This window comes from Neopsephotus bourkii, unplaced genomic scaffold (genome assembly GCF_033783945.1).
Source record: "Neopsephotus bourkii isolate Nb327-2 ecotype Australia unplaced genomic scaffold, CSIRO-AGI_Nbou_v1 NB_1655, whole genome shotgun sequence".
NCBI lineage: Eukaryota > Metazoa > Chordata > Aves > Psittaciformes > Psittacidae > Neopsephotus > Neopsephotus bourkii.
In genome coordinates, this window is record NW_026902129.1 from 566,950 (window position 1) to 580,752 (window position 13,803).

Below are 13,803 nucleotides of genomic sequence, written 5' to 3' on the forward strand. Positions count from 1 at the left end.
TGGAATTTTTGGGTTCTTTTTTGTTTATTTGTTTTAGAATGAATCGTAGAATCACAGCCTGGTTTGTGTAGGAAGGGACCTTAAAGCTCATCCAGTTCTAACCCCCTGCCACAGGCAGGAACACCTTCCACTAGAGCAGGTTGCTCAAAGCCCTGTCCAACCTGGCCTTGAGCACTGCCAGAGATGGGGGAGCCACAGCTTCTCTCAGCACCCTTTGCCGGTGCCTCACCACGCTCATAGAGAAGAAAGAAGGTTCAGGTTAGTTCATATTCTGCCACAGAGGATTCACCCATCCTCAAACTGGTGGGAAAACCTTAATGGGACCTCTAACAAGTATTAAGAAACACAAAGAGGTACTCCACAGCCATAGAAATCAATGCGGGTTTTTGTTTGCTACTTCTGTCCAGCTTCTACTCCCTTTGACAAAGTAAGACATGGGGATGTACAGATAAAATCTTTCAAACATGTTATTTAGCTACTCATGGAATATAAATCCTTGCAGAAAAAAAAAATACGTTAAGGTGAGTAATTTGACTTTTGTCCAAATTCCTACAGATCAAAGCAGAACTTAAGTTATACAGGTTGACACTCCTATCAAAGGGCAGTATCACCACCACGTGGGGTTTTATTTGATATTGATAGAGCGATAGTGTTGAAATATAAATAATTCCCACTGCTATTATTTTATTTCCATGGTTTCACAATAGTCACGCAAGTTATACTAGTAGTCTCCAAATAGCTTGACTTTATACAAGTCATAGAATCACGAGATGCCCATTATCACACACTGATAAACACACACACATACCATTTAATTCAATCATACAGTAGAAAATGTCTCACCTGATTAATGAACGAGGACAATAAGTGACAAAATGATATTATTAGGATAATTTTTGCAGCCACTTTTTATTCCAAAAAGTTGTATTCTTGTAAACCTGATATTTCCAAAACAGTGCAAGTGAATTAGAATACAGGTGAACACGAGCTTCTAAATACAGGTGACATCAATAGGAGTGAACACATTCTTCCAATCACAAGTTCACAAAAAGAAACATACAATTTTACAATACGTAAGGAGTGACATTCTAAGAAAAAGGAGTGACAATGGTGTGGGTACCCTACTGTGTATGCAAATCATGCTCCAAAAGCAATTACAGTCTTCATGCCAGTTTAATCAATACACACTACATGAACCAAATCCTACTTTCATTTATGTCCAACAAACCCTAGCAAGTGGATGAACTTGGGCAAAAGTAGAAATTAGTTCCATGACTTCTTAACCCTTTAGTGAAAGCAATATTATATATTCCTGTGCCACATGGATGCTATGCTGGAAATTTGTGCAAGACTCCAAAATGTGCCCATAAACACAAGACACTCAAGAAAATCGATAGTAAATATTGCAAAACACAGTCTTTGCACAACTGTTGCTTTCAGCAAAGTTACCTGTGAGTCACTGACTTGTATGTAGGGTCCTTCCCATTCATGTATCAAGGCAGAGATGGTTGTCCTCACTGGTATGCTAGGCATTGCAAAAGCCTTTGCCACTTTGAGACGAAAGTGGATTACAGGCTTGGGGTTCACATCAAGCACAATTTCTCTCTCAGTTAATCCAAATGATTTGTAAGGTGACTTCAATTCAGAGGCTGCTCAAGTGCCTTCTACAGTTTCCTGACTTCCTCATTGTAACTGAGCAAATTAAAAAATTACGTTTGTTCAGAAAAACAGCTAGTATTTTGTTAGCTACAATGGCCAAGTAGGGTGAAAGCCTCAGAGTACACCAGCCATGCTGTTCTGTGGGTGTACTGATAGAAATTCACAAGGGCGGATGCTTGGCTTTCAAATGAAATGGTCACAAAACATGCTGTGCAAAGTAGCAAGTGCTTTCACCTCTTGAGAACTGAAATACATCCTTGTGCTGTGGGCCACCAGAACTCTGAAATGGCTGTGATCTTCTTGATGTCAAGATGAAATTAAATGGGGTTGCCACAGCACAGGCTCTTCAGGAAGTGAATTTTAATTTAATCTTCCCCCCTCCCTTTCTTCCTAAGCATATTTGTCTGAGATAGATTCTTTTCTTCCTACCCTAAAATCAACTTCATGGGTACTCTACATAAGAAGACAACCTGCACATTGCTAGCTCCAGGGCTTAAACAAAAGATCTCTTGGATGTCAGGTGATGGATTTGAAAACATTACTGCCCCACTTTAAAGCTTCCACCTGCATAGCTCGGAGCCAGTGCAAAGCGAGCCTGCTGCCGAAAAAGATTATATGAGAATTCAGCAAACTTCTCCATGAAGTTGTTCCAAGACAACTCATGACTTTGTCCTGAAATGGATTAACTGGAGAGAACTGGTACAATGACTTTCTCCCAGCTCTGTGGCACAAGCGGTACAGCACAAAGGAACTAACAAGCAGCTGACAAAAGGGAACTTCCAGAGCTCTAGAAGCAATTTCCAAAATAACCATGTCTCTAGATTTCGATACAATTCCATTTATTGCGATTTCTTAATTTGAAAATCCCATCAGCTCCATAGCACAGCTCTTTCTACACATTCTTGAACTATATTACATTTCCATAAGATTTTGGGGTTAGAAGATGATTGCAACCAACTGATATTAGAGTTTGGTGGTTTTTTGTTTGTCTTGTTCAGTTGCTTTTTAAGGAGTGGAAAGGTGCATCTACAGGATCGTAAGTACTGCTATGTTTCATTGTCTAATCTGACTATCCTAACTGGAACCAAGCAAGAGCCACAATGGAATTTGACACACACAAAAAAATAATTATGAAGAGTATACATATAAAAACAAAAGCATCTGTGACAGCAGAACTACCGAGCATCTAACAGTGGCAATACTAAGAATGTATGGGTTATTTCAAGAATATGTCAGTAATCTGGCCAACAACTAGATTTTCACTGAGTGATGGCTTGTGCTGGATCAATAGCAGACAATTCAAGTCAGAGATCAAAAAAGTCCAGTGCAGGCTCAATCAAATGGGATTTAATTTTTAATCATTTTTAACTTTAACCAAATAAGAAAACGTTCTTTGCCTTGAGCCAAAGAAAAAAACCCCCACAAAAAAAAAACAAATAAAAAACACTTAAAAATGCTTCCAACACAATATAAAATGCTAAATGGGTATTTATTTTTTCCATCTCTTTTCTTCATATACTCCAAAAAGATGTTTCAAAGGAATAACTAATCTTGAGTTTTAAAATACTGCCATCAAACACTTTTAGCAGATCTGAAAGCAATGCTTTCTAAGGGAACTTCCTCCTTTTTTTGGATGGAGACTTTCCAATTTAGTTGAATTCACAAATTTCACTTGTTCCCTGAAGCAAATTTATTTCTTTATCATTTTGAGGGGGGTCAGTTTTAGAAAGGGCAGGTACTGAAATGTCTTACAGCTGAATAAATGGACTTCTTTTTCAGCAAATACTTTAAGAAATGTCTTACTCAATTCACAGTTGTGAATCAATCTCATGTTCAAATTCGATTTGTCTTAGGTATTTCTCAGCAACAGAAAAAATAGATACGTTAGGTTGAAATACTAGCAAAACTAACTGAAGCCAAATATCATACTGCGAAGAATTCAATGGCCTCGAATACAACAGTGCAGTCAAAGGCCATCAGCCTTTTGTTTTTGCACTCTGATAAAAAATCTGCAGTCCACTATATGTGGTTACAACAGGATTTCAACTCAGCAGGTTTCTTTTCAGATTCTGGCTTAAGTGATCATTTGTTATATGAAATATGCCAGATCACCAATGATTGTTTTAAGAAAAATAACTGAATAGACTAATAGCTTTTCTTGTCAAATGTTGAATCAATGCACTTCATTCACTTAAAAACCATCTTCTGCCTAATGGGTGCAGGTAGTTAAGTTAATAAATATTGATTGGTACTATTGTAATAGCAGGCACTTACTGCCAGTGAAGGAAAAAGGCAAACAGCAATATGGATGTAGTTAATTTCTTTAAATTTAAAGCAATAATGAATTTGGCAAGGAAGAGCAACAATAAGACCTGTTCTCAAGCAGATTTGTTGTATGGTCCCTGTATTCAAGTTTCCAAACTTCCAGCAGTTCTTTTACCTTACTCTCACGGAAAGAGAAATCCTGCAACCATCATTCCTGTTTCTCCTTCACCTTCTACCACAGAGCTCAACCCTTCTTTCCCTTACATGGATTTTATACCAACATTTACTTTTTATTTACACAAGGTGCAAAGTACAAGTAGAATCTAAACCCAAGTCTTACAGAATTCCACTATTTCTATTTAGAAATCCACAAGCTTTTTGAAGGAACATGGTTGAATCCATTGCAACTAGATTTGCTGTAATTCAGCAAATGATTTGCTAAGGAATTACCAGCAAATAAAGTGTCAATCTGAAATCAAGTAACATCTGCACCTTGACTAAACTTCCTTTTTAATGCTTGAGGAAGGATGACATTCAGTACTTTGAACACTCAAGCCAGGAATCTCAAAATCCAAACATTTTAACCCTTGTATCTACTTATATCTCTTAAAATTATCACATAAAGAAACTCATGACTCATGTATAAAACCCACAAGGCAGGCATAATGTTCATAACTTGTAGCATTAAATCACTTGCTCTGACAGCAACGGATCATAACCATAAACAGTAGCTTAAAAACTATCCTTAACATTAATATTAATATGGCTTCATTATTATTATTATTTTTAATTCCAAGGAATTTGTCAATGCCACTGTGGTTGGCCCAGTTACATCCTTCTGGTATCTCAATTGTACAGTCCGAGACCATTATCAAAGTACTAAAGACTGCAAGAGAAAACTTCCCAAAGGAAGACATTCCGTGATGCTTTCTTCAGTGAGCCATAGCAAGCTACAAGTCTTGCTACACGTCAATGAGGGAACATTTTCATCCTCTCCCATTCAGGCCAGTAAAGGACAGACTCAGATACAGAACATCACATCTGTGTAATACATTAGGTTCTTCAGTTAATAAAACACCAAATTCAACTAAAAAAAAAAAAAAAGAGATAGTGAAAAAACTTTGGCTTATTGCCATTAAATGGTCTACACACAACATTACCAAGCCTTGTGAATTAAGCATATGAGGATTTCAGCTACTTTCATCTGCAAATCTCTCTCTTCTCTCTTGCATTGAAGTTTAAAAGTACAATACAATTTGTATATACATATATGTATTTCCAAGGGTTTAGCCAGATATCAGTGCTTGAGTGAACTATATAGCTATTCAATAGAAACTATAAAACATTGATACAAATATAAAGACATAATCATTATAAAAAGCCTATATTTATAAAAAATATTTTTAGGTAACAGTCTTCCCCTGAGGGTATACCACATAGTTGGATTCATAAATATTGCTCTGCACTGCAGCTTGGTTACCAAAGTTCAAAGTTCAGCTCTTAAATGAAGTGTAAATCGCTCCAGTCACCTGACATGGCTGCAGTGGTTGCCTCAGGATTATGTTCCCTAGCTTGTTGGAGTGATAAAGACACAGCATCAACGGGGTCTCCGAAAAATCTGGAGAAGATTCCTTCTTCCACATATGGAAGATACGAGAGCAGGACCTATAGGCTAGCAAGCACGTGTCACATGACTGGGCTTTAGTTTTCATGGGCAGTTCACTGATTTTTCTGAACCCAGTCCCAACTATCTTCATTCTCCTTCCTGCTCTTTTCGGCCTCAATAATTTCTTTGTACCTCCGGCGGAAGAAGCCCATCTGCAAATCAAGAAGAGATGACAGTGGTAAGTAACAGCACCATTGCATTGAAACTTACTTTGTCAGAAAACAGTGAGCAGGAAAAAGAACAGCATAGGTACTAATATCTAATTTCTCCTATTGCCGATCTGGAATCAGAGCTCCTTGTTTACAAGATCAACCCAGGTCCCAAATCTTCCCAAGGACTCTGCTCCTTACAGATGAAATACTCCGAGGGAAGAGCCCACTTACAGGAAATATGTTTTTAAAACAAATGCACACAAAGCGTTTCTAATAAACACAGACCAGAAGAGGCAGATACGGATTTATTGGTTTCAAATAAAGACCAATGTAAAATTGGGATCTGAATCTAAAGCCAGCCTAGAGCTTGAGTCCTGTGTAAATGAAGTCCCATTGCTACCAACTGTGTAATCTGCAGCTCAGAAAGCAAAATACAAGCCTGATCCTACAAAATGTATGCATCAACCATAACTCCTCCACAAGCCTTCAAGATGCTGTGGGGCTGATAATCACTTTTGCATGTCTTTTTGTTTCTTAAACCCTTGTACTTAGTTCTAGAAATGCAAGCAGTTTTCATTTCAGTTTGGATAAAATAATTCTCATGTTGTTTTCTTAAGTCTTCCAAGTAAACAAAAATGATTTTAATAACAGACTTTGGTAAGCATTCAAGAATAACTCCTCCAACTTAGCAGTGCACTATTGAGACCACCGAATCAATATTTTGTTCATCACAATTAAACATTTATGTAACTCCTACCACTCTAAACCTGTTTTCTTATTCCTGGTGGGTAAAGCATGATGCCTTATTCTTCCTTTATCAACCAGTTATTACTATCCTTTATTCCCAAATTGGCTATATGCAGGAATATTTGGTCACGACTAAGTTGGGCTTTTGAGTTTCAGTTCTTTAACAAGTTCAATTTTCTTCAAGTATATTTTAACCCACAGGGGTCTGAAAGGCAGCTTGTTCAACCTGCTGAGGGTGCTTTCCTAAATCCCAGGTCCTTGCCAGTGCTCCCAGCTACATTCTGAATTCACTCCATTGTGATACCAGGCACAGACCATCGTCTCACCACCAAAGGATACAGAAGCTGCAACATGGTCTAACAAAACATGTTGGTCTGGATGACTGTGGACCACATCTCTGGTACATGCTATTAATCTGGAGACAGGTGTACCCTCCTGGGTGCACAGATGTACATCACACACACACACAACCACTTTATAAATACACAATACGTAGACATACACATAAATGACAACCATCCCAACATTACAGCGGTCCCATGACCCTCTGGATGCCCTCAAATAGCTGGAACTAGACCTTAAAAGCCATCTGTTCACATTTTTGTGCACAGACTACGGACACTGTCTCTTTCCCATCTATCATAAGCAAAGCTTTATCTGATGCTCAATGCATGGATAATGGTGCTTCTGTTCTAAGAAACTACCTCACAAAAGGGACACTGTTGAATTTTGGAGAGCCACATCTCCCTTGCTTCCTAGCATTTCTGATCATGTATGCAAGGATTCAGAAAGCAAGAATTAATGAAGAGTATCCTTATTCTTCAGACTTGCTCTAGAAGTCAGATCAAGTTCTTTCTTGAGTGGAAAAATAACTTTAGTAGTAATTTCTATACTTATACCTGGAAGCTATAGAAGTGCAAAGGATATATTTAGAGAAGATATCCTCAAGATAGCACCACCATAAAATCCCAGTGAAATTTCACCACTGACGCCAACATACTTCTGCTCAATGGAGACTTGAAGCCAATAGCTAAAGTTTCCCATTATTTTCACAGTCAAAAATTAAGTTAAATTATTTTATTGGGAATAGGCAAAAAAAAAAAGTGTAAAAACCCATTACTCCTCCATTACTACTCCTCTGTTTTTCTACCCCAGTAGAATTAATCAAAGGTACTTATTTTAGTCTTTTAGTCACAGGAGTCTGCAGCGATTCTTACGTATGTTCAGGGAGCAGATGTGTTGAAGAAGTGGGTGCCATTTTTATGTTATCAGTTTTTGTAACAGACCTACATGTTCTGCACATTAGAAAAAGAAAATTGCCACAGGACTTTGTTTCCCAAGATTAACAGGAGAAGTTCAATTTGTAGCTTTTAAAAACAGGTTTTAAACCCTTAAGTTCTCCATCCTTCATACAACCACATCCTTGGTACAATAAAATCCTCTCTTGAAGTTATAATCAAAATTATAGAAAGGCTTTTTAATTTCCTCGAGGGCCAAACAAATGAAAGCAAGCTCCTTCCAACTGTTATTTTAATAAAAATTGTCTGTTTGTGAACATCTGCTTCAGGAATTCTTTTTAAAAGTTGGTTATGATAGTTTTAGTATTTTACTATTTCGTTACTGAATACAGAATGCTTTTGTATAACTTTCTAGTAGGGCAGAAAAGTGAGCTGAAGACTATAATAAATGTTAATGGAACGTGAAATCCTACATGTAGAAGCAATTCGACTATGAAGCTATACGTTTACATGCTGTAAGTGATGTGGATAACCTATAACTATGTGGAGGACTTAATTTGAGTGCAAGCAAAAAGATAAACTTTAAGGATATTTATATTTGGGTTTTTTACATTTTTTAAAGTAGTGGTCAGGGATTAGATGTATTTCCTACCCCTTAAAGGCAATAATATGCTTTGTTATGGGGTACCGTTCCTTACTCTTCACACCATATATATCTGCTTAACATGGTAGAGTCCCTATCATCACCATAAAGGGTTTTTTTTTTTGTAATGGCCATGAAGAAATCACAACATAGTTGTTGTCTCACAAGGGAGAACACAACTCACATAACCATTTCCTCAGAATAAACTGATTTCATTAAAAATGACAGCCATATTAACCCATATGGTAAGGGATGCTAAGTGCCTGTGGCAACCTGGAGAGAACAAGTGAATTTAACATGCAGCAAGGAGATACAGGGGTAATAAGGAGGAAGACACTTAGACCAAAGCAGGAGAACTGATGAAACATGGGGCTGAGTATATGCTGTTTCTTTTGTCACTGGGGCAGAAGTGACACCAGAAAATGTCTTTTCTGTGGCTAATGCAAAACCCTTAAGGAACCACAGAAAGCCCAGTAAGGACATCACTACAGGGACTCAGTGCTGGATTTCAAACAGGGAGAGATCAGCTTTAACAGGAGTATTGCCGTGGTATCATTTGTGGAATGGGTGTTTACAGTAGGCCAGTGGTCTCCAACCTATGTTTGTGGGCAATGAGTCTCTAATATTACTCAATTGCTTTCCATACACACAGAGTTACATGTCTGTACACATACTGTACAGAGGAAGAGCAACAGGAGAACATACTTACAGGAAGCAAGGAGAGAGTACCTTGGGAAGCTGGATAGCTATAATGGAAGAAGGCATCAACAACCAAAGACAATGGAGGAAATGAGAGAAACAAACTACAGTTCAGAGTTGGGTGAAAATTATTTGGGAAGGCTGAGGAGACCTTCTTGAGTTATGGGTCTTTTGGATCATTGTGGTTAAAAGAAAGGTCTCAGGAGCAGAGCACTGCTCAGCATGTACCATGCTTTACTCTTAACCCTGGCAGACCTTACCAGAGGGGAGCTCCTATGCCAAAGGTGCCATATCCTACTTTGTTCCTTCTGTAGGTACAGAGGAAACAAAGAGGAGAAAGAGGGCCACTGAAGACTTTGAGAATATAGGGACAGTCTCAAAATCCTGGGGCTATCAGTGTCACAATGAATTCATGACCTACGCCAGGGAATGGAGAGAGCATCTGAACTGCCTGTGAATCCACACATTGTCATGTTTCACATCTGCCATGATAAACTGCAAAGATTATCTTGCTTTTAAACAAATACTAATTAAAAAATAATCAGACAGAAACAAACACAATGGAAAGAAAAAGTTGGCCTGGTCTTTACCGGAAGTGATAAAAAATAATCAGTCCTTTCTGGTAAGTATTATTGCTGCTATAAATAGGTGGTTTAGATGCAAAACCTGAAACCACCTGTAGGTTTTACACACATTCCTTAATTTAGTTATTCTAGCCCGTGCACCCTTTTCTAGCATACCCTTACTGCCATCTACAGCATAGGCTGAGCAGAAAGCATGTTCCTGCCAAAACTGAACAATAAGGCAACAGAAAATCTGTGTTACTCGTAGGCTGAGGAATTACACCTGTTATTGTGAAGTTACTTCTTGCCATGCAACAGCACCGTCAAGTCTTCAATCCTGAGTACTTAAAGTATCTTTCACTGTTTAGCTGTCATGCCAGATTTAAATCCCTTAAAATCACAGGTAAGTCATAACTAGACAACACTCACATAAAATTGCATTCTTCAAGCACTCACACAAATGGAAAACTTCAGTCAAAGTGATTTCAAAGTGTTGAATTAGCGTCACAAAACATATTGTCTTTTTTTTTTTCTGCTGCTATTTTCTACATACCCGAACACCGATCACTGAATTACTGGACTTGATATTTTCCTAAACTCTCAAAGCATAAACATTTGTCCAGCGTTTCCTGCAGTACCATCCCGTGTCCCTCTCTCTCTGGGGTGCCAATTGGAAGTATGTTTCAAGAGTGATGATACTACAATCTGCACTTGGGAAAAAACCAAAGCTGATCAGAGGGCAAGCAATATCACTGCCCTTGTTATATTCACTGTTGGGCAAATGTCTAAAGCATTTTTATCATACCCGTTTTTATCATACCCATTGTGGCTTAGTTTCCCAATCAAATAAAAAGAGAAACAGTTTGAAATGCAAACTGTAGAAGAATAGTTATATTTTTGTTGGGTTTTTTTTTTTTCAAGTCTTTGTCCCATTAACTTCATCTATTAAGAAGCAAGAAAAAAACACTAACAGTTGTACACCATTGTAAAACAATCATTATGTCGATTTACAGTAGTGTTTTGAGACTATAACTGAGCTAGGAATAGAGGTTTGTGAGTGACAATGTTCAAACAGAATCCAAACAATATATCAGAGACTTTTGCCATGTTTTGCACAGTTTTTTGATAAAGCTGCACTAGGGTACACTGAGGTGCTAAACTGCACACAGAAAGTATTGATTTTTATCAGTAAGGCTCTGCTGACAAATATCTTCCAATGGAGGTTACTGACCACAGCAGAAACCAACAAATAAAGACGGCAAAGGAAGTACAGATACATGTGTAACTAAGAAATACAATGGAATTTAAGAAACCCTGCAGATATCTTCCATTGAAGCTAGGCTTTGTCAGGATACTTTGGATTCAGTGCCTTAATCACAAGCTGTCTTTCCTCTATTATACAGCTTTTCATCTACTGTACGCACTATTCAGCAATACTGGATGAACAGTCTGGACTTATATCATTAATCCTTTACTGCCACATCTCTTTAATCTAGGCAGAGGTTCCACGCCATTCACTTCATAGCTCTTCAGAAAGAATTAACTCTTCTCCTCACATTTTGGGGTGCATGCCCCTTGGGCACTCCTCCCTTCTTCTAAACAGTACCACAGCTAGAAAAATATGCAGCTGATCATGGGCCAGGAACCTCATCCCAAGCTAAAGGCCACCAGTTGGCACAGCAGCAACACCCCAATCTCTGTAAAGCAGCACTGCTGAGATTGGAAGCATGGAGAGATTGATCACTGGTTATTATGTGCATCTCACTTCACTACTGCCAAGAAGGAGGAAAAAAATACTTTGCACTTGGGTTCACGTGGCCTTGGATAATTCTGGCAAGTCACCAGCTCCAAGAGGATGCCCCGTTTCCTTCCTCCCAATTAAAGGACTGTTGCCACAGTACAGAGGGGTCATGAACAGATCTTGTGTATCAGCTTTTCCATAGAGGACTGGCAAACTGCCACTGCCTGGGCCCCCCTGTGAGGAAAAGGCACTTTTGGAAAGCAGCCATGTGGCCTGCCTACAGTTAATGAGAAACTGTATATTTAGGAGCACGAATGATAGCATGGCTAAGGTAAGCTCATGAGGATTCAAGTGGCCTGGCTTTGATTATCCAGACTTTCACTGACTTTTTGAGAGGCAAATCTTTCAACTTTCCTGTAATGTAGGTCCTCATTTGCTCAATGAAACATGTCCAAGAAAATAAATACATATGCTTCAAGAATTACCATTCCACAAGTGGCTGGGGTGTGTGTATACGTATACACATACAAGATACACTTTGCGTATATACACAGTGTTATGTATACTTATGCAGCAGGGGAACAGAGGCAAAGAGAAGTTCAGTAGCTTGCTCAAAGATAAGTTCACCTCTACAAACATTTTGTTTAGCTGCTATGGAAGAGTTTGACACCTATCATCTGTATCTGATCCCAATGAACTGTAATACACAGACATTGCCATGGCAGGAAAAACTAGCAATGTAGACAAAATTGCACTTAACTTTTAAGTTACTTTCATATAGCCTGGCTAACTGACGTAAGATATTACTAATGGTACGTGGTGTGAAGATGTGTAGTCCTCCATAGATTTTTAGCAGGAAATTTATTTTACATGCTGTAGTAGCAAAACAAGCATAGTTTTTTAAAACACACGTTTTATTAGGCGGTTACTTTGTCATACTGAAGTAATAAGAAAAATGTTAAGGGTTTGGGGGTTTTTGCTAAGAACTGTCGGTCAGTTCATAACCTTAGCTCAAGAAGTTATTAAATGAACTATTAATTTAACCAAATGTCTATCTTGAAGGCCAAACATTCAAGAAACAGAGAAACAGTCGCTGAGGCTAGGTACTTCAAAGTAGATGCACAATTCAGGCTGGCAGCATGCATGGAAAAGAAGCATTCAGGTGTGCGAAAGAGGTAAATGGACATAGAGATGGACACCTGTAGAGCCAATCTAATTTAGTACTTAGGCTTTTTTAATTTAACATGCCTTGCTGTTGTCACTGATGCTAGAGCATCATCCCACTGTAAACATTAAGCCAAATAATTTGTTCCTTTAACCACTTCTTGTCCAACTTTTCGCCCAGTAGTTGTTCAGTTGGCTTCAACAGACCTACTGACTAATGCAGTTAATAAAGCTGGTAGATTGGGTGTCTACCCTTGGAATATCTTTACCTTGGAATACAGAGGTAAGATCTAATTTGCCTCAGACAAGACCCATTCACCTAGCTTTTGATTCATTTACGCACAGATAATATATTTTGTTAAGGACTTAGCACCTACAGTATTTTGCAATGACTGGGCTTCTAAAGATCTTTCAGAGCTGAGTTCTGGTAACTTGAGTTTACTGAAAGCATGAATTTCTTGCAGGATGGTAACTATGTACAGTAACTTGCATGACAGATGTTACTAATATAAGTGTAATCAAAAAGCAAATTAGCCAACATTAAATCTTACAAACACTTGCAAACAGTTTAAAGATTTTTTCCCTATTGCAAAATTTTACTAAGTAGTTTATCTTTTAAAAAAGCCATAGAATGAATACAGTCGTCATCCAAAGTTCATCTGTGCTTATCAGTCTCAAAAATGAGAAAGAACACAATGTCTATTCAGAGATGTCTGGACAACTTACTATATACTGATTTCTTAAATCTCAGCAGGGAATAGGGCAATAATTAGAAAAATCATTCCTGTAGGTGCAATTAATTTAAGACATATCTCAATCCATATTTTTCATTTCCTCTCCAAAGGACAAAAGAAAAGAATTACTGAAATATTTCTAGCTTTGTTTGAAAACCAGAGACTAAACATTAAAGTCTATTTCTGGAATCAATAAAAAGTAGCTTTACGCTCATATTTTGATGTATCTGACCTGCCAAAAATATTTGAATGAAATTTATACTATGTTCATAATTACCAGAATAAGTTACTTTCATGGGTTTAGCTGAACCAGGAGGAAATGTCTATGGCTGGTGTAAGTAGTAATACAGCATGTCCCACTGCGACACTAAGCCTAAAGAGAGAATTCAGACTACGGAAGTCACATTGTCTGTGTATTAGCATTTGGGTCTGAGGGATGCTAATGACTTCCCATAAATACATATGTTGTGTTCCAGCAGTGGGGAACCTTGGCACTTCAGGTACTTATTTGTAATTTTTCAGTCTACACACG

The 13,803-nt window shown here is 38.0% G+C and overlaps 1 protein-coding gene across 1 annotated transcript in view; it reads right to left on the minus strand.

The window, feature by feature from the left end:
* Positions 1 to 3,181: 3,181 nt before the first annotated feature.
* The window catches only part of ITGA9 (integrin subunit alpha 9), a 214,367-nt gene continuing 203,745 nt past the window's right edge, over positions 3,182 to 13,803 (minus strand). Inside the window, exon 28 of the mRNA XM_061375024.1 lies at positions 3,182 to 5,742. Within this exon, the coding sequence (XP_061231008.1) occupies positions 5,644 to 5,742 (99 nt within the window). The 3' untranslated portion in view covers positions 3,182 to 5,643. The remainder of the gene's footprint in view (positions 5,743 to 13,803) is intronic.